Raw genomic sequence first — 22756 nt, forward strand, 5'->3', positions numbered from 1 at the left:
TCATCCTCTCACGACAAGGCAGTAAATCACCCAACGTCATCTCCAGCTGATGACTTCAAGGCATTCCAGGACCTCGTCAGGCACATGGCAGAGACTCTGTGTATACCTGTGGAAGTGGTGCAGGAGAAACCTCTCAAACTCCTGGACATCTTATGTTCTCCCATGCCTGGCAGTTTTGCCATGCCTGTACTGTTGGAACCTGTGTAAGACCTGTGACATGCCAGTATCCATTCCATCCACATCCAAGTGAGCTGACAGGAGGTCCCACCCATTACCAAGGTCACTTGTGGTAGCTGCCATCTAAGAGAAGCCGAAGCAGCAGGGGCCTCCCAAATGCTAGCCTAGGGAAAAAGACCCCAGTAGTCTGGATCCGTTCAGATACACATAGCTAAGTACCAAGTGCTTCTGTCCAATTATAATTATTTGAATTAGGACAAGTGTCTGAATTTGTGGGCAGGCTATCTCAAGAACACCAAGAGGAACTAAAGACGATCATGCCCAAAGGACAGCTGATATTTTACACTTCCTTGCAGGCTGCACTGGGTGCATCTGACATAGCGGTGTGTACTGTGGACCTCCCTGGAAATCTATGAAGATTGGAGCCAAGGAGATCTTATGAGACACCTCTGTAGCCAAACAACAATTGAGGACCTACCCTTTGAAGGCAACAAACTTTTTAATTTAAAGACGGATGAGGTTTTCCATTCTTTAAATGATCTAGGGTGCCTCCGCTCCCTGAGCCGTTATTTTCCAGATGGAAGCAAGTATTACCAGATATTTTCTTCAAGCAGCATTCCTCTGCCAGCTCAAAGGTTCTCACAACTGCCAAGAAAGAAGCAGAGGTTTCAGCAACAACTGCTGTGCCTTTTCCTCTACTGCTGCCTGTTTGAAGAATGTGCCTGTTTTTGAACTCTGCAGGACAGCTACATGGACTTCAGTCCACACATTCACAAGACACTACTCTTTTGTAAAGGTTTCCACATTGGATGCCTACTTTGGTATGGCTATCCTGCGGTCATTGTTTAAGTAAAACTTCTACTATCCATCTCCAAGCAAACAGACAACTGCTTGTTAATCACCAACAGTGAAATCCATATGAACAATTGCTCAAACAAGAAACAGTTATTTACCTTTACAGTAACTGTGGTTCTTTGAGATGTGTTGTCCAAATGGATTCCACATTCTGTCTTCCTTCCTTGCTATTACAGTGTCTTAGCCCTGTGGGACTCTGTATGGGCGAAGGCACGAAGGGACAGTCGGGCCCATGCTGCCCTATGTGCCCTTATGTGGCACGGTACATCTAGGATGACAGGTATGGCCACAATGGACACTGTTGGCCAAAAGAATCCAATCTCTCATGCATGTGGACAGTATGTCTCCAATAACGACCGTTACTATAAGGTAAGTAACTGTTCTTTCACTGCCCCAGGGATTCACCAACACATGGATCTTTTTCATCCTGACATTTTTGAGGAGTTTGGCCCATCTCTCCATGAGGATTGTGCATCTCCTATAATTTTTTCATTTGTTTTCGTATCTGTATCTTACACTCACGCATTCACCTGCACCTTTACCACTGCTACTCTGCAGTCCACACTCTTAAGGCTACCAGTTTATTTTCTGTCAAATAACAGTCTTGGGCTTTCTGCCTTACCCTCCAAGCAAACTGGCATCATGTTTGCCTCTTACGTCTGATGGGCACATTGATGAGTGGAGTTGGATTTCTCCCCTTGTCTTGGTCCAGCTTCAGAGCCCTCACCTTTTTTTTTTTTTTTTTTTTTTTTTAAATGGGAATACACCAGCTCACAACAAAAAATGAAATTGGAGTATAGGAAATAACAAAAACCAGTCTGCCTGATAGCTTGCTTGAGTCAGTGCTACTCACAAGCATGTGACACTGCCTTCCTTCACATAAATAAGGTGATATTTTAACTAGGGCTGTCAAGCAATTAAAAAAATTATTCGCGATTAATTGCACTATTAATAAAACCATTTATTTAAATATTTTGGATGTTTTCTACATTTTCAAATATTTGATTTCAATTGCAACACAGAATACAAAGTATACAGTGCTCCCTTTATTTATTACAAATATTTGCACTGTAAACAAACAAAAGAAATAGTATTTTTCAATTCACCTAATGCAAGTACTGTAGTGCAGTCTCTTTATCATGAAAATTGAACTTCCAAATGTAGAATTATGTACAAAAAAACCGCATTCAAGGACAAAACACTGTAAAACTTCAGAGCCTACAAGTCCACTCAGTCCTACTTCTTGTTCAGCTAATCACTCAGACAAACAAGTTTGTTTATATTTGCAGGAGATAATGCTTCCTGCTTCTTGTTTACAATGTCACCTGAAAGTGAGAGCAGGTGTCCTCATGGCACTGTTGTAGTTGGCGTCGCAAGATATTTACATGCCAGATGCGCTAAAGATTCGTATGTCCCTTTATGCTTCAACCACCATTCCAGGGGACATGTGCCCATGCTGATGATGGGTTCTGCTCCATAACAATCTAGAGCAGCGCAGACCGACGCATGTTCATTTTCATTATCTGAGTCAGATGCCACCAGCAGATAATTGATTTTCTTTTTTGGTGGTTCGAGGTTCTGTAGTTTCCGCATCAGAGTGTTGCTCTTTTAAGACTCCTGCCACACCTCATCCTTTTCAGATTTTGAAAGGCACTTCAGATTCTTAAACCTTGGTTTGAGTGCTGTAGCTATCTTTAGAAATCTCACATTGGTACCTTCTTTGCGTTTTGTGAAATCTGTAGTGAAAGTGTTCTTAAAATGAACAGCATGTGCTGGGTCATCATCTGAGACTGCTATAACATGAAATATATGTCAGAATGCAGGTAAAACAGAGCAGGGGACATACAATTCTTCCCCAAGGAGTTCAGTCACAAATTTAATTAACGCATTATTTTTTTAACGAACGTCATCAGCATGGAAGCTTGTCCTCTGGAATGGTGGCCAAAACATGAAGGGCATATGAATGCTTAGCATATCTGACATGTGAATACCTTTCAATGCCAGCTACAAAAGTGCCATGCAAATGTTTGTTCTCACTTTCTGGTGACGTAAATAAGAAGAGGGCAGAATTATCTCCTGTAAATGTAAACAAACTTGTTTGTCTTAGCAACTGGCTGAACAAGAAGTAAGACTGAGTGGACTTGTAGGCTCTGAAGTTTTACATTGTTTTGTTTTTGAGTGCAGTTATGAAACAAAAAATCTACATTTGTAAGGTGCACTTCAATGACAAAGAGATTGCACTACAGTACTTGTATGAGGTGAATTGAAATACAATTTCTTTTATCATTTTTACAGTGCAAATATTTGTATTGAAAAATAATATACTTTGATTTCAGTTACAACACAGAATGCAATATATATAAGAAAATGTAAAAAAACATCCAAAAAATTTAATAAAACAATAGAATACCAATTGAAATTAACGCTGCGATTAATCACAATTAAATTTTTTGAGTTAATTGCGAGAGTTAACTGCGATTAATTGACAGCCCTAATTTTAACTGCTTTATACTATAAATGTAGCTTGATAACTTTACGTATTCAATTAGTTGCATATTATTTTACTTGGGTATTTGTCGCATAAATATTAAATCTGTTACAATTCTGATTTAAATACATAAGACTCCACAGGTTCATCAAAAATTGAATTGTTAGAATATGTAGTTAGATAATCAGATGGGGAATTTTCTAGGATGGGTAATATCTCTGATAGGGTAATTATGGAATTAACATGTGTTTTAGTGTTTAACATTAGCTGTATTTTTAACAAACTCTGCTGTGATGTGAGTGGTCTGGAGGCACAGAAGGAACTTTTTTCCAGAAAATAAGTCTTCACATGTTCTCAATCTTTAGGTTTCAGTGCCTCAAGGTTCCCAAGGAATGCCCCAGCAGACATATCAACAGCCTGTTATAATTCCCAGTCAGTCAAATCAAGGACTGCCCACAACAGGAATACCCGTTTATTACAGTGTCATTCCATCAGGTCAACAGAATAATTTAAGGTGAGTAATTCAGTAACTTGATCTTCAATAACCTGCTTATTACTTTCCAGTCCCCTAACAGAGTTTGCTTTAGGATCTTAGTATTTTCAATATTCGTTCTTAGTGTGGCTTTGTGGCCACTTCTTACAGCTAGGTAACAAAATTATATATTTTTATGTCACCTTTATTTCCTATTATTCGTGGAAGGTAGATAGAATACTGTTATCTTCAGTAATTGGGACCCACTTACTTGTGATTGAAAAATCAAAACAAAAAGAATCTCAGGTTACTTCTTGAAGTAACTTATTGTAACAGAATTTCTAGTTTGAGTATTTGCTGAATCATTCAGGGTAGTGGTTTTCAATCGGGTATGCATACCGCTGGGGGTATGCAGAGGTCTTCCATGGGGTACATCAACTCAACTAGATAGATATTTGCCTTGTTTTATAATAGGCTACATAAAAAGCTCAAGTGAAGTCAGTATAAACTAAAATTTCATGCAGACAATTACTTGTTTATACTGCTCTATATACTATATGCTGAAATGTAAGTATAATATTTATATTCCAATTGATTTATTTTATAATTATATGGTAAAAATGAGAAAGTAAACAAATTTTTCAGTAATAGTGTGCTGTGACACTTCCATATTTTTATGTCTGACTTTGTAAGCAAGTAGATTTTAAGTGAGGTGAAAGTTGGGGGTACACAAGACAAATCAGACTGCTGAAAGGGGTACTGTAGTCTGGAAAGGTTGAGAGCAACTTGTTCAGGGAACACTGTTTTTACGCCACGCCCCAGGAAATGCATTAATTCCTTTTTGCCATGACATTTAAAACTTTGGAGAGACTTCTTTAGTCACTAGGTTTGTCACAGAAGTGACTTTGGGAAGGGACAGTAATACAGATTTGAGTCCTCAAAGTCAATGGCCCTGTCATGATTCCTCTGAGTCCAGCTCTCTGGCCCTGAGAAGTCAGTGAGTAAGCTCCTCCGTTGAACTCCTGCCTTCAGCCTGCTCTGGCTGTCTGGCTTTGAGCCAGCATGCAACTCCCTGTTCTGCTCCCTGGCCTTCAGCCCAATCTTGCATTCCTTGCACAGCCAATGCTCCTTTTGAATTCAAAATAGAAGCGTGGGTATGCAAGGGATACAAGAAAAGCCTCTTAAATTTGTAAGCAACTTTAAGGCTCAGTTCCCTGACTCTTTACTCTTTATCAACTCATATAACTTTGTTGCAAGTCTCACAATATTTTTAAAGGGATCTCATGAATTTCTGACTTCAGCCTTCCATCTTTCAAATTTTAGCCCTTCTCTGATTCCCCCATTACTGTCAATGGGACTAAAGCCGCAGGGTACCCTCAGCGAAGATGGTGGCCCTTTTTCACCTTGTGGAGGCCTTGACAGGAGAATTTGGGGGTGCCTAGAATCAGACTGTGAGGCAGGGTATTAAACAAAGTGAAAATGAACACAGAGAAAAGAAAGATATCCACAATGTCAGTCCTATATGGGCCTCTGTCCATCCATCTATTTTACTTTTATACTTTATAATAATAATTCATGCCAAAAGCTATCACCATCTTCATTGTTTCTGCATTCATCAAAGTCAGGAAATTATTTATGGCCAAAATGTTGATGGATTATGTCTTCCTGTCCTCTAAATTTATTCTTGTTTACATTTACTAAAGGACATTATAACCTTTGGACCCAGGAGCCTGAAAACTTTCCTGGAGGACCTGTTTGTTACATGCAGTTTTGTATTTGAGCTTTCTTGCTTGTAAGATAGGTTTTGTGTCACTAACAGTTTCTAAAATTATTCTTATAGATTAGCAATACCTTTCAGAGCACAGACATGAAAAGATGTAGACTGCTGTCCTCTAAGTCCTGGTCTACACACCGTTTTTTACCACTAAAACTGTTGGGGATATGGTGGGGCAGTGACTGTTTTTACAGAAATAATTCTATAGTATAACCCCTTGTGTAGACACAGTTACCCTGGTGTAAAGTTACCTTATCAGTAAAGTTTCTTCCCTTTCCTGGAAGGGAATACCAAAATAAAGCACCTTCATACGAATATCACTTCATCACCACTAGGAGCTTATGCTACTTTAACTATACCAGTATAGTCAAAGTGATACAACTTTCTAGTGTAGACCAGTCCTAAGTCATGAGGTGTGAAGAGTCCTGAAATTTCTTTTTTAGTCTTTTCTATTTAAAAAACAAAAAAAACAGATAAGTATTATATTTTCTTTGGGGAATTGATATAAAAATTCCATTTACCTGTATGTAGCATGTGTTGTCAACTAGTTCAAAAGCAATGGTTGAAATAAATATATATATCTTTTTAATTCTCATTTATATGTCACCGTTGTATTGTTTACTGCAGTTCATCAGTAGGATATTTGCAGCCTCCAGGATCAGAGCCAATGCAGTTTCCTAGAACATCTTCCCCGTGCAACTCACAGCAGCTTCAAGGACAACAGTGTACAGGTATGGGAATATAACTTGGGTGGTTGGTGAAGTAATCAGAACTACATTTTCTGAATGACTAAGAAAAAGTTCTAGCTATTATTATGCTGTGTATTTTGATAAATGCGGCTGAAAGGGGGCAGTTTAGAATTAATCCGGGCATTAGCTTTATAGATCTATTTTAAAACCAGCAGTTGATGTCACTGAGGTATACTGAGGATTTAGCCTGATTTCTCACTTTTGTTTGCCTCATGTTATGGAAAGCTTATAAATAGTTTTTCTCTAAAATGTAATGACATATTTCAGTATGCCGTGATTGAGAGTTGAGACAGGAGAAGATTGCAAACACAAACTAAATTATTAATGAAGAGATCATTTTTGAAAGACAAGGGAGTTTACTGAAATATTTCTCCCTTACTATTTATAACTTGCAATACATCATAGTAATTGAACGTGTTACAGTTTGGAGCTTTTGTGCAACTTCTGCTCAAATTCACTTTCCTAAATCTTGTTGGTTCCTATGGTTTTATGTAGGCTAGGATTCCACCTATATTTTAAAAAGGAATAAAATTTAAATTATTGGTGGATCCCCTTAGAAGAGTTATTCAGTAGGGATGATTGCTGATCTGTAAGGATGATTGTATTTCCTTCCAGCTGGCCATATAGTCTAGAATTGGGACATCTAAGTTTGAGACTTGATTTTGCACCTGATCCAGCAGAAGCTGGGTACATCGTGGAAGCAATGTAGTTAGCTCCTGTGCTCAGGAAACAGATTCTAGTTTTCATCAGTTGAACCAGAAACAACAATGGAGAAGTCGTGCTGCGGGAGAGGAGGGAAAATAGTAGGCATTCTTCAAGCTATGGGCAGGGGGACAGTAATTTGTTCAGCTAGAGGTCACAGGAAACTAACTCCTCCAGGATTTTTATATGGTAGGCTTATTCACTGCTTTTACTTTCCTAGTTTATAATAACCATTCTGTCCAAAGAAGTATAGTAAGTTATCAAATTGTTGTAATAGTTAGTCAAGTTATCAGCTGTCACTTTAATTGTGTCTGTATGAAGTATACTCACTGTTTCCTTTATCCCCCACTGACCTTCTCTCCACTGATACACTTATAAAATTTAAAAAATGAAACTCCAGACAAAATAATGGCTAATTTCAGTGGCTTTATTTGGGGCAAGTTTCTCCAGATGAGAATGTGATTTGGCAGAATCACCTGGCTAGCTTAAACCACTTTTCAGAACAAAATGGTGTGTTTGTGCATGTACTGAAATAAATAATAAACCTGATAGATTATAATTATAATAATAATAGTAGTAGTAGTAGCAGGCATATGGAGCTTTTCACATACAAAGTGTTTTACAAACATTAGTTTGCATTGTTGTAGCCATGTTGGTCCCCAGGATATTAGCGAGGCAAGGTGGGTGAGGTAATATCTTTTATTAGACCAACTTTTGTTGGTGAAAAAGATGGGCTTTTAATCTTATACAGAGCACTTCTTCAGGTCTGGAAAGGTACTCAGAGTGTCACAGCTGAATATAAGTTGGAACAGATTGTTTAGCATAAGTAGTTAGTGCATGTTGTAAGAGACCATTCAAGGTTAAGTGGCCAGTCATAGGACAAAAAATGGGGGCTAGTGGGTTGCAGATTGTTGTAATAAGCCATAAATCCAGTGTCTGTCTTAAGTCCACGATTTTTATTTCCTAGTTAGAGGTATGATTTTAAGTTCTTGGCTCATCTTTTGAAGGTGTTGTGCAGATTTCCTTTGAAGATGAGGACTGAGAGGTCATATATGGGAGTGATCGTTTTGTGAAACATGTTCACTCCTGGGTAAGGCCCTACTTAATTTACAATGTTGCAGAAATTGCAGATCCCGCCATATTATGCTTCCATTGCAATTTTGACAGCAGGAGCCCCTGCTCTTAGCCCCGGGCATCCGACAGCAGAAAATTGCAGAAAAGTAATAATGGCTCTTATTACTGCAAATAATAACGTCCATTATTACTTTTCCACAATTTTCCATTGCTTGTCCGCAACTCAGCCACAATTTTTTTTTTACAATCATCCTGCGATTCAAGTAGGGCCTTACTCATGGGTTATGTGGCGTTTTTGTCTTTTATAATTTCTCTGTGTGATTGTCTGGTTTCACCTACTTAGTTGTTTGGGCATATAATGCAGTGGATGAGGTACATCACATGTTGTGATAGGCATAGTGGGACCCATGAGTTTTGAAAGGTGTGTTATGGGAGTATTTATGATCACAGCAGTGGAGATATGCCTTCAGGTTTTACATCTCTTTTTCTGGCAGGGTCTGGTGCAGCTTTGAATTGGTGTGTCTCAGTCTGTGAAGAGTTTGCTTCTGATGATGAGCTTGGTGGGTACAAAGACCAGAAGATGGAGTTCAGGAAAGATTTCTTTGAGGATGTGGTCACCATCGAGTATGGGGTTGTAATTGTTTGATGATACCCCGTATGGTGTCCAGTGTGACAACTAAGGGTGTGCTGTCAGAAAGGTGTTTTTTCCCTGTATTGAAGCAGTGTATTTGGGGTGTTGTCTGAGTGTTGTCCTTTGATTTGTAGATATTTGAGGCAGGCAGTGCTGCTATCATTGTGAGTGATGTTGGTGTGTGGGGGTGAGGGGATTACATCCAGGATGATGTTCTGAGGAAGATTGTTGATGTAGCAGAGTTTCTGGAGGAAGTAGGTTTTGTCTTGGAGGAACCTGGTCCTCTGTGTGGTGATGAATCCTGATATTCCTTCAGTAAGAGTGCCATGGCCAGATGGGATGGGTCTACCTGGGTTCCCTTGTTTGTGTATCTTGGGAAGCATGTAGATGATCCCTGGAGTGGGTTCATGGGGAATGAGGATGCAGAGCTTCTTTTTGAGGTGTTTGGGGAAGGATTAGATGATATTCTTGGGTGAATTGTGCTGTGGAGTCATCTTTGAGTTCTTTATAGTGGTGTCAGAGTTTTTGGTTGGTCTTGTTAACGTAGTCATCACAGTTGAGGGCTGTGATGGCACCACCTTTTCTGTTGGTTTGATCACTATCTGGTGGTTGGATTTCAAGGACTGTATAGCTGTCCTCTTAGCAGTGCAGAGATTGTGATATGTTTAAGGATTTCACAGACAATTTTTTTCCTGAAGCTGTCGATGTAATGATCAAGTGTGTGGTTTCATCAGTTTTCAGGTGTCCAGTCAGATGATTCATTTTTCCTGTGACTTGGTAGGGGCTGGTAGTTGAGGGTGGTGTCATGATTGTTGAAAAATAATTTGTTGAGGTAGAGATGGTGAAAGAAGTCTTTTCTAGTTCTTCACAAGTTAGTATGATATCAGGTTTTGTGATGGGTGCAGAAGTTCAGTCCCATGGAGAATACAGATAATTCAGATCCAATTAGGGGTAGTCTTGATAAATTGATGATGATGATGATGGAGTGTTGTATAGTATCCATGTGGTGGGTCCTGGTACCCCAGTGTTTCCCAAAGGTGTTCAGTGGGTTATGGAGTGCTGTAGAAGCTTTCACTTCTTGTTTTTGTGTTGGATAGCTGTCATAGGGTTTTTTGATAATTGTTTTGGGTTAAAGTTTACAACTGAACGTTGACTTAATACAGCTTTGAAACTTTACTGTGCAGAAGAAAAATGCTGCTTTAAACCATCTTAATTTAAATGAAACAGAGTTTCCTTAACTCATCAAATCTTTTTTAAACTTTTGTTTTATTTTTTTAGTAGTTGACGTTTAACACAGTACTGTATTGTAGTTTGGGGTGGGTTTTTTTTTTTGGTTCTGCTGCTGCCTAATTGGACACTTACAGTTCCAAATGAGGTGTGTAGTTGATCAGTCAGTAACTCTGGTGTTTATAACTCTGAGGTTCTATTGCAGACAAGTTTAGAACTGAGATTATAAATATCTCATATAAATATCAGCCCTATGAACAGACCAGTTGCTCACACTCCTGTCTTTGAGAGCCCTGTGTTGTTAGATAATTTGTATACCTCTTTCTAATATTAAGCTTACTGTTGAGGGGTTAACTTGCAGGACATTGGCAAGATGGCAGACTTCTTTTAGCAGTACACTATTTCAGTTTATCTGCAGTATATATTTTTTCTTTGTTTGAAGCTTGTTTATCTATGGTTCTTGAAGAGTGAGTCACTCCAGAATGCCTAAAAATAAACCAGATGGTCTAACGATTCAATAAGGTGTTCTCCCACTCTGGCTAGTTAATAATCCATCTTGACAGTTTGGGTGTGACACCGTTGGGAGGCATGGATCAGATCTATCAGAGTTTGAATTAAAGAGATGTGTGAGGAATCTTGAGTGACATGAGTGTAAAAAAATTTTTTTTTGAGAGAGAGAGAGAGAAGAAAAGGGTGTAATTCAGGTAACAGTGCCCTTTAGGGACAATAATCCAGTTTGGAAAGGATAGTGTATTTTGTGGTGTCTATAAAGGTGTGGGGGCAAGTGACTGAGTCTGTCTCTGGGAACAGATTATTTGGAGCACTTGAAGGGAATTCAGTCCAGTGTTAAGAGTCAATCTGGGTTTTCCTCCTCATGCATCATAACCAATAATAAAGGTCAGATTATGCCCACAGTGGCATCTGTGTAACCCCATCACCATCAATAAGCTTGTTTTGGGTTTGGATGCAAACCTGATTGGATTGGAATTTTTTTTTTTTTTTTTTTTTTTTAATAATTGCACAAAGTGTAATAGAAACCAGCTCTCCTTCTCTTGACTGTATAGGCTCTGCAGGATTGACAGGAGTAGAAAGAAACAAATGCTTTTGTATTTTTGTTTGTCAGAAAATGGGACTGATTACTTACAGGGAACACAGCGTCACTTTTTTGTGTTAGAGAAGCATTTTCAGGTGGTGAAACTTGTTTAGAAAAGCTGTTAGGTAACTTTTAGAGGTTTTAGAAAAATGTATTTTTTTTTCTCGGTCTGAGTCTCGGCAGTTGGACTCCTAGTGCTAAGGGAATCTGTCTGAACAGATGGAGAGTTACAAAAATAATTCCAGTAAAATATGTGACATATAGACAGTGCATATGTCATGATCTGTAATTCAGAGGTTTAATTGGCAAACTTTCAGGAAGAAATGCAATCTTTATTTATGCCTTTGCCACTTCAAAATTATGCTTCCATAACAACCATGCCCAATAAAATCTTTATATGATCCCATCATATATTCTCCCTATATATAATTGCATATTTATATTATGTATATTATGAATATTTATTTGTTGCTGCATTTTCTGGAGATCACATCAACAGACTAAATCAAGAGTTCGAAGTTCTATTCCCTATTTTGTCATTTGACTCCCTTAGTGGCCTTGGTCAAGTCACAAACCACTCTGTGCCTTAGTTTCTTCATCTTTAAAACGTGGATACTACTTCCCTAACATTGTAAAGTGCTTTTTGATCTGAGGCTGGAAGAAAATTTAGATGTGCAAAATATTATTTTTACTTCATTTATTTTGATGTGTTTAGTGTTAATCATTTATAGAACTTCATGTAGAGTACTAGTAAACATTTCATAGCATAGTATATTTTGTAAAAGTAATGTAGTCTTAGTAATATGAGACCTCACTATAAACCCCTGCAATTAATTATTTGTTTAGAAATGCAGCAAAACCACTGGGCTTTTTGTCTGAGTTAACTGATCTGTTGCGTAGTGAAATGAAAACTATAAGCAACTTTTTTTCAGTAGCTTCCAAATTTAAAAATGCAAGTCTTCTGTGTCCAAAATATACAGTAACACCAGTCAAGTAAAAGCAATGTGTGGATTGTGGTCTCTATAGATCTTTATAAAGATGGACAATTAAAATAAATTCTTACATGAAACCATTTGCTTTATTCTAGGGTTGCCAACTTCCTAATCGCACAAAACCGAACACCCTTGCCCCATCCCTGAGGCTCCCCCTCACTCACTCCATCCCCCCCCTTTCTGTCGCTTGCTCTTCCCCACCCTCACTCACTCACTCATTTTCACCAGGCTATCTGTAAATGAGGATGTTTGCCTCACTTGAGTATTAGGGATTAATCCAGCTTCCTCTGATGCAAGGCACTATATAAGAGTTAAATATTATGCTTGTCTTTTACTGTGTCTTTTCTTAAAAATAAAACACTGAGCATATCATTGCTAATTGCCATGAAGCATAATGGACAGTTTTTATTTTTATCCAGCTACTTTTGCCTAATGTACAGCATTCCTTGACACTGGCTTAGACTTTAATTTTTAATTATTTGATTTTGTGCCTTAAATATTCACCTGTCTTCAAGTAATGATTGCTCTAATGATTGTTCAGAAAATAAAACCATGGTAAATTTAGAGCATTTTCAACTACTGCTTGATAGAACAATTTGCTTAGAAAATGTTTTAATAATGATATTAAAAGTTTCAATAGCTCAACTCATCTTTACAAATCTTCCTTTTAAGTGATCTATAAGGATTTTATTTGGTAGCGGAAATAAAATATACTACAGAAGACCAATCCCTGTATTTTCAAAAATCAGCAACCTATTATCTCACTAGCTGTTTTTGTCACTTTCCTAATTTTCAGTAAATAAAGCATGAGTTGCACAGTGAACTAATTTCTAACAATAGCCTCCCACTTTTTGTTTTGTAGCAGTAGCTCCACCACCAGGTGGAGGAGTAGTAATGATGCAGCTAAATATACCCAACAATCCTCAGCCTCGAACCCATTCACCTCCTCAATGGAAACAAAATAAATATTATTGTGACCATCAAAGAGGACAGAAATCCACCGAGTTTAGCACTTTAGACAGTGCCACACAGGTATGATTTGTTTTTTTTTCCCCTGAGATCATTCGTATTATGACTCATATATTTAAAAAGAGAGAATTCATTTCTGGAGAGGAACAAAATAAATCCAGTGCTTGTCAAACAGTAATATTAATGTTGTTGTGTCCAGGATTTGAATATTATAAATATGTGATATGTTCACGTAAATAAATTTAAAATCACTGACTTTTCAGGAACCAATATCTTTGTGTCATGTTTACTCTAGTTACAGCATAGTCCTCAACTAAATAGTCCTGCCACCTCACCAGCCCAGTCACCAGCACCAGTTCAACTATCAAACATGAAAAATCTCCGTCCCACGTTAACACCTCTTTCTATTGTGTCCCAATTTTCTAGATCTTTTGTCCCTGGACAAGGTAAGATTTTTAGCTAACTGAAATATATATAAAAAATACATGAATGTTCCATTTTTTTTTTCAATTTTCATCAGTTTTGAGGGCAAATTGTGATTGATTTTTAATGTTTTTGCCAGTGTGTTCAAAAATGTATTCCTTGAATTATATAAAAAAATAACTTTATGCTTCTATACCCTCCTTTGCCCCAAATAAAATAAAAAAGCCATGAACTTCGTGCTAGTAATGGGGGCTTTTAGAACCATGCAGCTCTTTCATAAATAACTTTTAGCACTAAGGAATTGTAAATTTGGGATATATTTTCATTAAAGCAAAACAAATTAGTTTTAGTTATATTTGCTTAAAGTTTTATATTGAAACCGCAAACCTTAAATATGCTGTCACAACGGATGTTATTTTTATGGATAGAAAAGCTAGGTCAGTCCTATATGCCTACCCATTGCACTAGGTGGGCATGACATGGTACATGGGAAGGAGAAGTGGAAATGTAGGATAAGATAAACTGCCTTTTCACCAGACTCTTCATTCTTCATCCTCAATCCATTGATTAATCCACTGATCAAGCCACTACTTCCACTGTAAACTCTTTGGATCAAAGACCGTTATGTTTGAACACTGCCCGGAGCAATGAGACAGGAGCCTCTAGACATGACCACAGTAATGTTACTAATAATTGATATAGAGCTGTAGGTAGTGACCTCCCATCATTATCATCAATGGGCCAGAAAGTAGAGAGTCCTTCCATCTCGATCCTTTTGGGCCTGCCATGCTCTCACAATTAATATTTTCTCAGAGAAACTCCTTGTAAAAGACCAAGAGCAGAACCTGCTGCCATCATTTTAATGGAAGAGCAATGAGTATGAAGTTTTCACTGATTAGAGACATGACTGTTCTTCTGTCATGACAAGACAGTTGATTCACAGTGTTCAAATAACCAAGTCCAGAATAGTGAGCTAGTGTATAGCACATAACAATTGATTAGGTAGCTAAAAAGGTTATTTTCTGATTAGTTGCTGCTACCTGTCAGAAACTGAAGGGTAGATGCAGCTCTAGAATTCTAGAATAATGGGTGTGATATGTGGAAGAAGTTTGCAGGCAGAAAAAGAAATTCTTTATTGCCTCGCTTTTCAGAAATAAATTGTATTTATTTTTGAACATATTCTCTACATTGGCTTCTTTCCCTAATAAATTGCATGTGTTCACTAACTTTTGCATAAATGTTAGACTTCCTATTGTCAATCGTGTCTCAGCTTCCTTAGTCCCTTTTCATAATTTTTAAAGATTTCGATTCAATCACCTTACGGACCCCTCAAGTGGATGGGAATTTCAAGATGTGGGTGGCATTGGGCCAGGGTGGAGCTGTGCACATGCTATTTGAAACATTGCAACAAGTTTTAATCTTATTAAAACTCTTTGAGGGGATTTGAATCTAGATGAGATTATGGCAGAGAAACCAGGGGATACAAGTGCTTCCGATAACTTTTAAAAAATGTATTTTTAAATTTAACAAGCCCTGAGTCTGCGACTTCTGAACTTGACAGTTTGTGCTCAGTTGATTATTTCCCCACAAGTTTACCATTGTCTGGTGAATTCTTTAAGTGCTTTTTCGCTCTCTTAAGATGCCAACTCTTGTATTTTTTCTGGTAATAACCACGTTACAATTATTTCCTTGTATACATTCATTCTACGTTGTATACCATATTTGTGAGGTGTAGACTGTTAAGAGCATTTAGAGTTTTTATATTAAACCAAGAAAAAGTATTAAGACTATTTTTCTCATCTTCAGGAGATGCCAGATACCCATTGCTTGGCCAGCCACTGCAATATAACCCTCCACCCTTATTACATGGACATGTAACAGGCCAACAGGTATGAACAAGTGCCAACTCCTGGGCATGTCTACACCATGTTAGTCTGTACCACTTGGCTGTAAATTCTAATGTAGTGGTTTTCAACCTGTGGTCCATGGACCCCGGGGGTACGCAGACTATGTCTAAAGAAGGGGCTCTCAAACTAGGGGTCGGGATGAGGTCATTACATGAGGGGTCGCGAGCTGTCAGCCTCCACCCCAAGCCCTGCTTTGCCTCCAGCATTTATAATTGTGTTAAATATATTAAAAAGTGTTTTTCATTTATAAGGGGGAGGTCACACTCAGAGGCTTGGTATGTGAAAGGGGTCGCCAGTACAAAAGTTTGAGAACCACTGGTCTAAGGGGTCCGCAAAAGGTTGTAATTCCCATAGATTAGTAGTTTTTAACCTGTGGTCTGCAGGGGAAATAGGGTCAGGGCGCGAGAGCTTGCTCCGGCACTCCAGCCGGGGAGCAAGGTGGGGATGCAGGGGCTTGCTCTACCTGCCTGCCTGCCTGCCTGGCGCTCCAGCCAGGGAGGTCGGGGCGTGGGGCTGCCCATTTTTTCAGGGCCCCTGGGCCCAGGCCCCGTTGGCCCAGTGGCTAATCCGCCATTGACATTCTACTGTAGTAAAACCATGCATATAATACCTATTATCATGGTGTATATTACACCTAATATATATGTATTGGCTAACATGCTACTTTCACCTTTCCCTCCTATTTGCCCTCATACCAGGGACTGAACATGCAATAATGCTAGGCCCCAGGAATGACAGTGGACCCAAAAATCTGTCCCTCTTCTATACTATCGTAGTGTAGCATACTAACTACAGCGCTCAGGGACAGTGGTTCATAACTTGTGACCCTTGTTACTTGTAACTCTTGTTTGTAACGTTTAATATTACAAATGTAATCATTCTAACCATGTGATGTTTGTCTGGGCTCAGTGTCAACCTGGACACAGACATGGAAACAGAGGAAGGAAACCAGCTAAGAAGGCCGCTTCAGCAGATCTTGGTGCAGGGGAACCAGGTATGTAACTGTTGGGTGACGCTGCACTCTGAGAGAACTGCTGAATCAAAAACAGAAGCAGTGAGAGAGCATTATTCTAATTTATTTATTGTATTATTCAGACCTGTGTAGGGGAATGGGACTGTGACATCTGATGCAGAATTGGATACATGACAGAGAGGACTGGATATTAATGGGTGTCTACACATGGGATGCAGGAGAGTAGGAGTTGCCTATGTTGGTGTTGTGTATCTGTGTAGGAAAGTCAGAGGGGTCTCAGCAGAGAGGAGGTAGTCTGGGGTCATAGCCTTTGTCACTGTTGAAATTCCTATCTATAAGGGTGGTAATGTCTGGAAAATATCTGTATGTAGAGTGCAGCAAAGTAGTGTGCATGGATGTTGTGGGGGTGAGTGTCTGTAGGAGTTGGTTACATGGGATCTCTTGAAGGTGTAGCAGTATGGAAGGTGCTTGTAGGGGGTACAGCAATGTCAATGGAATCTGTTTGGAAGCATAGGGGGTTGTCTGAAGGGTTTGCAGAAAAATGGATGTCTGTGTGATGGAATTGTCTGTATGTGAGACTTGCAGCAGAATGGGAGTGTCTGGGGCAGCTGCAGATGTGCCAAAGGGAAACGGAGCTCCCAAGTATGAAAGTTGGTACAATTAATGAGTGAGATAAAGTAGGAGGGGGAGGGATAGCTCAGTGGTTTGAGCATTGGCCTGCTAAACCCAGGGTTGTGAGTTCAATCCTTGAGGGGGCCACTTAGGGAACTGGGGTAAAAATCTGTCTGGGGATTGGCCCTGCTTTGAGCAGGGGGTTGGACTAGATGACCTCCTGAGGTCCCTTCCAACCCTGATATTCTATGATTCTATGTATAAAAGGGAAGAACAGTGAAGTGTGAATCGAAGGAAGTAAGAATGAACAGTAACTGAGCAAAGAGGGAGACAGCAAACACAGGAAAAGATGGGAATGGAGGGAAAGAAGAAACTATTAATCAAAAGCAAATAGAGAGGAAGAGAGAACCAGAGTAAACAGTAGATAGAGGAAAAACATAGAAAAGATAAGGGAAAAGAAAACCAAAGGAGACATAGTAAGTAAAATTATTTAATGTAACAGTTAATATCAAAATATTTGTAAATTACATGTTTAATATAATACAAAATTCTTCCATAACTGCCCTTAGCTTACCAGAACTACGAATGTAATACATGAACTAAATTCATTCCTGATTTACTTTTTTTTTTCCCCCTGACGTAAATCAAAACACTGCATTTGTTGCCAATAAATATGATGGCTGGAACAAAAGTACAACCTCTCTCCACTGTGCAGACCATAAGCAAGAAGTGCTACCCAATAAATGGGGACGGGCCTGGCCAGAATGCTAGGACTGTGTTCTGTGGACTGATCAAAATCTATTTCTTTGTTGGCTTGCTAGCTAGACCCTGAAAGGAGATTTGGAGGAGAGTTCATTTTGACTGGACAAGATCAGGTGCATAAGGGGGAAACTAACATCCTCTTCCCCGGTTGGCATTTTTTGCTCTTTGACAACATGTATAGAACTAGTTCTGACTGACACCTTGAACAAATCATTTTGTATTCAAATACAGTGTGCTGTGAGGTTTAATTTTTGTAAATCATTTTGAAATCCTCAGATAAATGATATTATTGTGATGGCAAAGAATTATGTTTTGTGTATTACCCCCAACTCTCCTTGTGTATCAATGAATACAGAAGGGAGCTGGGTTGCTTTCCTTAGGAAGTCTCCGCCATGACAGCAGATAGCCAAAGCTGTGTTTTCCTGTAAGTTTTACATTACTGTGAGTGAAGCAAGTCACAGTTCTCACTGTCCCACATTTTTATTGCAACCATATTTTTTTATCCCATTAATAGATCATCCAAGTGTTAGTCTTAAGTCCTCAGTTCTGCTGCAGAACTAGGGTAAGGTCTTGTCTGCATGAACATTTAGTTAGCAGCAAGCTGAGGTGTGAATCTACCTAGCACTAACTGTCCTTAGGGAGCCTGCTGACGCACACAAACAGTTACTGTGTTTTGGTCTATCCTACTTCGAAACGGCAGGGTATGCATCAGCAGGGTCCTTATGGGCAGCAGGGTGGAATAGACTCTCACCCCAGCTTGCTGCAAACTAAATGTTCATGTAAGACAAACCCTTATTAATTATTTAGCGCCTTGTACTATCTTTTAGCCTGCGTGCTTAACTCCAGTTGAACGCACTTGGAACTTTAGTAGTTTTGATGTTCAGTGCCACAGAGATTTTTTTTAAATATAGGAGAAGCAGAATGTATGTTTGTTTGAACAGAGTTAATTTCACATCTAATGTAAGGTCACTATTTTATGTAAGATTGAATCCTTGTTAAATGTAATGACCAGTTTTAATTCTACATATTTCTTGTTTCAGTTGTTGGAAAAGTCTTAGAAATTACTGAACTGCCAGAAGGAATAACTCGTATGGAAGCTGAAAAACTATTTGGAGAACTTTTTAAAGTTGGTGCCAAGATTCGGTGGCTAAGGAATCCCCAGTGTCTACAGACACAACAGCAACACCAACGCCGTTACTGTGGCAGTGGAGATAGTAATGTGAACACTGAACCCTCCAAACCTAGTGACTTGGCCTCCACATATACAGTTCTAGCTACGTTCCCTACGATGTCAGCAGCCCAAAATGCACTGAAGAAACAAAGTAACTCAGCTAACAAGTTTAGGCTGAGAACAAGCAAGAAGCACTATGAGTTTCATATTCTGGAAAGGGCTAGTTCTCAGTAGCAGCTACATTGTTGGACATTCAGCCTTTATTAGTTCCATGTCCTTCTCTTCTCTACTTGATTGGCTTGATGTTACGGGGTTTCTGTTCTCTTCATAGAGACTCCTGGGATGTGTTCTCATATGACATTATAGCCTTGGAAGAATAACCCAGTGATCCAGCAAGAAGAAGAAGAAAAATAGATATAAAGTTAATCCCAGACAACTGTAAGAATCCATTCTGACAAGATAGAGAGGCAGCTTTCTATGAGGAATGCTGTTAAAATGCCCCTTACTTTTATAGTAGTTTTGTTTTATATTTCTGAATTCTTGTATCAGATCCAAATCTCTATTGTACAGCAAACCTTTGTTCATAATGAATACCCATATTCAGATCTGTATTTTGTAATCCCTTTTCACAGCCAGCACACAACTATCCATTTTAGGGCAGAGGGCTTGGGGTGGAATGGGGTGAGGGGAGGGAGAATAACTATTAAGAAATTACACTGGTTTTTTAGCCAACTACGCAAAAGTCTTCAGTTAACACATTTCTCTTCCCCTGTTTCTTTTTCAAATAAAGCAGTTTCAATAACTTCTAAACTCCGTACACAGTCCTTTCAAGATTCACTCAGTGTGAAAGATAATTACAAATTATATTCTTGAACTCATTTCTAATCAAACAGGTTAGCATAAGTATTAAAGTGAAATATGAATATGTCTAAACTACAAAGAATGTTCATTGAAGCCAATTTGTTTTTAGTAAAAGGGTGAAGACATTAAAATGTATCTCCCCAAATGACAAAATGTTTGCACTTTGTGTTTCCACTGGTATAAATCTTTCTTTGCACTCTAGGATAATTGTGTTAAATAAGCGCTGGACCCTTCTTAAGTCATTTAAATATGTTTTCATCATTTGCAGAGGATCACTGGACATCAGAAGTTTCATTGCACATACAAACAAAATCTTTTTTCAGTTTCTGTGTAATTTGCAAGGCTGTACAATGTGTGCTGATGCAAGCCTTTTTTCAGTTCAAGAAAATAAATGTTTACAAATACAAACTTTTTTCAGTGCATTTGTTTAAACTATAGGACTGTTTGAAACCTAAGTGAATCCATATTATGCCATTTTGCAAGTTTTCCTCATATTTAGGGAACAGAGTTTAACAGAACTTAGCTTACAACCTGCCTAACGAGAGCCAGACCAAAAAAATTACCTTTTGCCCAAATCTACTCTCCTATGATGTGCTAACTTTTAAGACTTGGTGCATACTTTAGAAAGCAAATCTTACAGCATTGCACATACTTTATATATAATCACTGTTCTTTTAGTTTTTGGATATAGGTATGTGCTGCTATCACAAGTAAATCATAGAAGAGGAAGGCTTTAAGTGGGAATTTAAATGAGGATATGGTGATGGGTTTATGAATATGATGCAGACAGGAACTTTTTTTATGACTTTGGGAAATGGTGCCAGGGGACACTGTTGGCTGAGTAAATAGAAAGCTGGTTACAGCCTTGTCTATAAAAGAAGCTACCGCTTCTCTGTAGTATTTTTCTAATGAATAAATGTGCCTGACAAAGCCTTGCAGCATTTCCACATAGATTTTTATAATCACAAATTAAAACATAAACTGACAGTGTCAAGACACGCCAAAAAATAGCAAACAGGATTTAAATCCCACACCTTGCATGTTAATACTGAGACTACCCACAAGAGGTCAGATTCATTTAGGTGGAAGATCATGGCAGCATATTCGAAGATTCTGCTTATGGTCTCCAAGTACCTGCCAAACTGGATAGGCAAGTTTTCCCACATTGCAATAAAAATTGGCCTTTAGAATAGGATCAGATAAAATTTAACTTGAACCTAACCTGTTTCCCTGAAAGTGTGTTTTCTTGACATTTTTTGAGAGCCCAAGCGGTCTTGATGTCCAAACCCTATTTACTTCCCCTGTAAAGAGAGATTCAAAGGAGAAGTAAGCCATAGGAAGAGCAGCTGACCTGCTTAGTGGTCTGTGGCTAGGCTCCGCAAAGGAGGAAGGTCAACACCTTACTCTCCCGGATGCTGCAGGATGTAGCATTCTGCAGGTCTTTAGGACATTCAGCAGCGTCACTGGGTTTCTACAACACAGAGGCCTGCAAATTAAGTTTCAAGGCATGGATCAGGCATTGGTGTGCACATGGGAACTTAATTCTGTCAAACTGAGAGAAGAATTAATTGAGCTTGAGGTATAAAATGGGATGCTTATTCACCTAACCTATAAACCAAACATCTGTACCCAAGATGGAATAATGAATTGTGTTAGCTTTCATGTTTCTGTACTCAATTATTCCTTAAAATGTAGATTGTTTTGAGCAGTCTGCTGTTTGCTATAATTAATCTTGTGGGAACTTGTTTGGTTGTAGGCTTGTTTTGTTCTCCATATGTGTTGTGGACTTATGCACAGGAGATAGTCTCTCTTTATAATGGAAATTAGTTGCAGTTTTAATTATGAAGTCCAGTTTTAGCTGTAATATAATATTTGCTTAGAAAATCAGTTTGGCCTGGAAAGTGTTGCGTTTCGTCCTAAAACCAAGGAGGATGTTTACGTAAAGTTTGAAGGAAATTGGTCAAATCACTTTTCCATTACATGTAATTAAAAATCACCCTGATCTGAAATTTTTATTTTAGTCTGTTTCTTAAGTCTCTTCATCATTTCTTGTGCCAACCTTGTCAACGTTCCCCCAGTTAAATCTCCCTGAAAGCTGATGTTCTGGTTATAGCTGAAGGAAATACTTCACAATTAAGTAAATGTTTTTGTTCTGGATAGTTATGTCATTGCTTTCAGTGCAGTTATGGGCTGTAGATTATAGACCCACATTAGATTTGGATGAACTACAGTTTTAAATTGTGTTGGGGTATTAGCATGCGCAATAGGCTCAAAGCATGTGACCAATACAAATGATATAATGAGAACTGATTAAATTGTAGTGACCTTTCAAATTACCAGTGTTATCTTATTTAAAGTTTGGGCTGAAGTAATAGAAATAAAACATGGTTAATTGGGTACGAGGTATAGTAAATATAAGGAACTGATTCATCTGGCCTTATCTAAGGTCTGATAATTAACAATGATACCACTTGTTTATTAAGAGGTATAACCACATAAACTCTTAAAGGATTCATTGTTAATACTTGCCTGACCATGTTGGAGCCAAACACTATGGGTCTAAACTCCCCTGGGTTTAGCCAGTTTGTAAGCATCTTGATAAAATGCTTATAAAAGTTTTGTTACTATTTGGGTGTAGTAAATTGCTTATTATTTAGGGTTTTTTAGACATGTTTCAAGCAATTGTATCCATACCATTCAGCACAGGGATTGAACAAAAGTAAAGTTAGTATTGTGGTAATACTCTGCATAAATAATCGTAATTCCAACATTGGCCCAATCCCTCTGACATCAATGGGAGGTTTTTGCCATTGATTTCAGTAGAGTGAAAATCTTGGTGATAAT

At 38.5% G+C, this 22756-nt stretch overlaps 1 protein-coding gene across 1 annotated transcript in view; it reads left to right on the forward strand.

The window, feature by feature from the left end:
- R3HDM1 (R3H domain containing 1) overlaps positions 1 to 20320 on the forward strand; it is a 98342-nt gene extending 78022 nt beyond the window's left edge. Inside the window, exons 19-25 of the mRNA XM_065413729.1 lie at positions 3886 to 4034; positions 6394 to 6497; positions 13097 to 13266; positions 13499 to 13649; positions 15433 to 15515; positions 16443 to 16527; positions 18921 to 20320. Coding sequence (XP_065269801.1) covers positions 3886 to 4034; positions 6394 to 6497; positions 13097 to 13266; positions 13499 to 13649; positions 15433 to 15515; positions 16443 to 16527; positions 18921 to 19285 — 1107 coding nt within the window. The 3' untranslated portion in view covers positions 19286 to 20320. The remainder of the gene's footprint in view (positions 1 to 3885; positions 4035 to 6393; positions 6498 to 13096; positions 13267 to 13498; positions 13650 to 15432; positions 15516 to 16442; positions 16528 to 18920) is intronic.
- The last annotated feature ends 2436 nt before the right edge of the window (positions 20321 to 22756 follow it).

The sequence above is a fragment of the Emys orbicularis genome, chromosome 11 (genome assembly GCF_028017835.1).
Source record: "Emys orbicularis isolate rEmyOrb1 chromosome 11, rEmyOrb1.hap1, whole genome shotgun sequence".
NCBI classification, from domain to species: Eukaryota; Metazoa; Chordata; order Testudines; family Emydidae; genus Emys; species Emys orbicularis.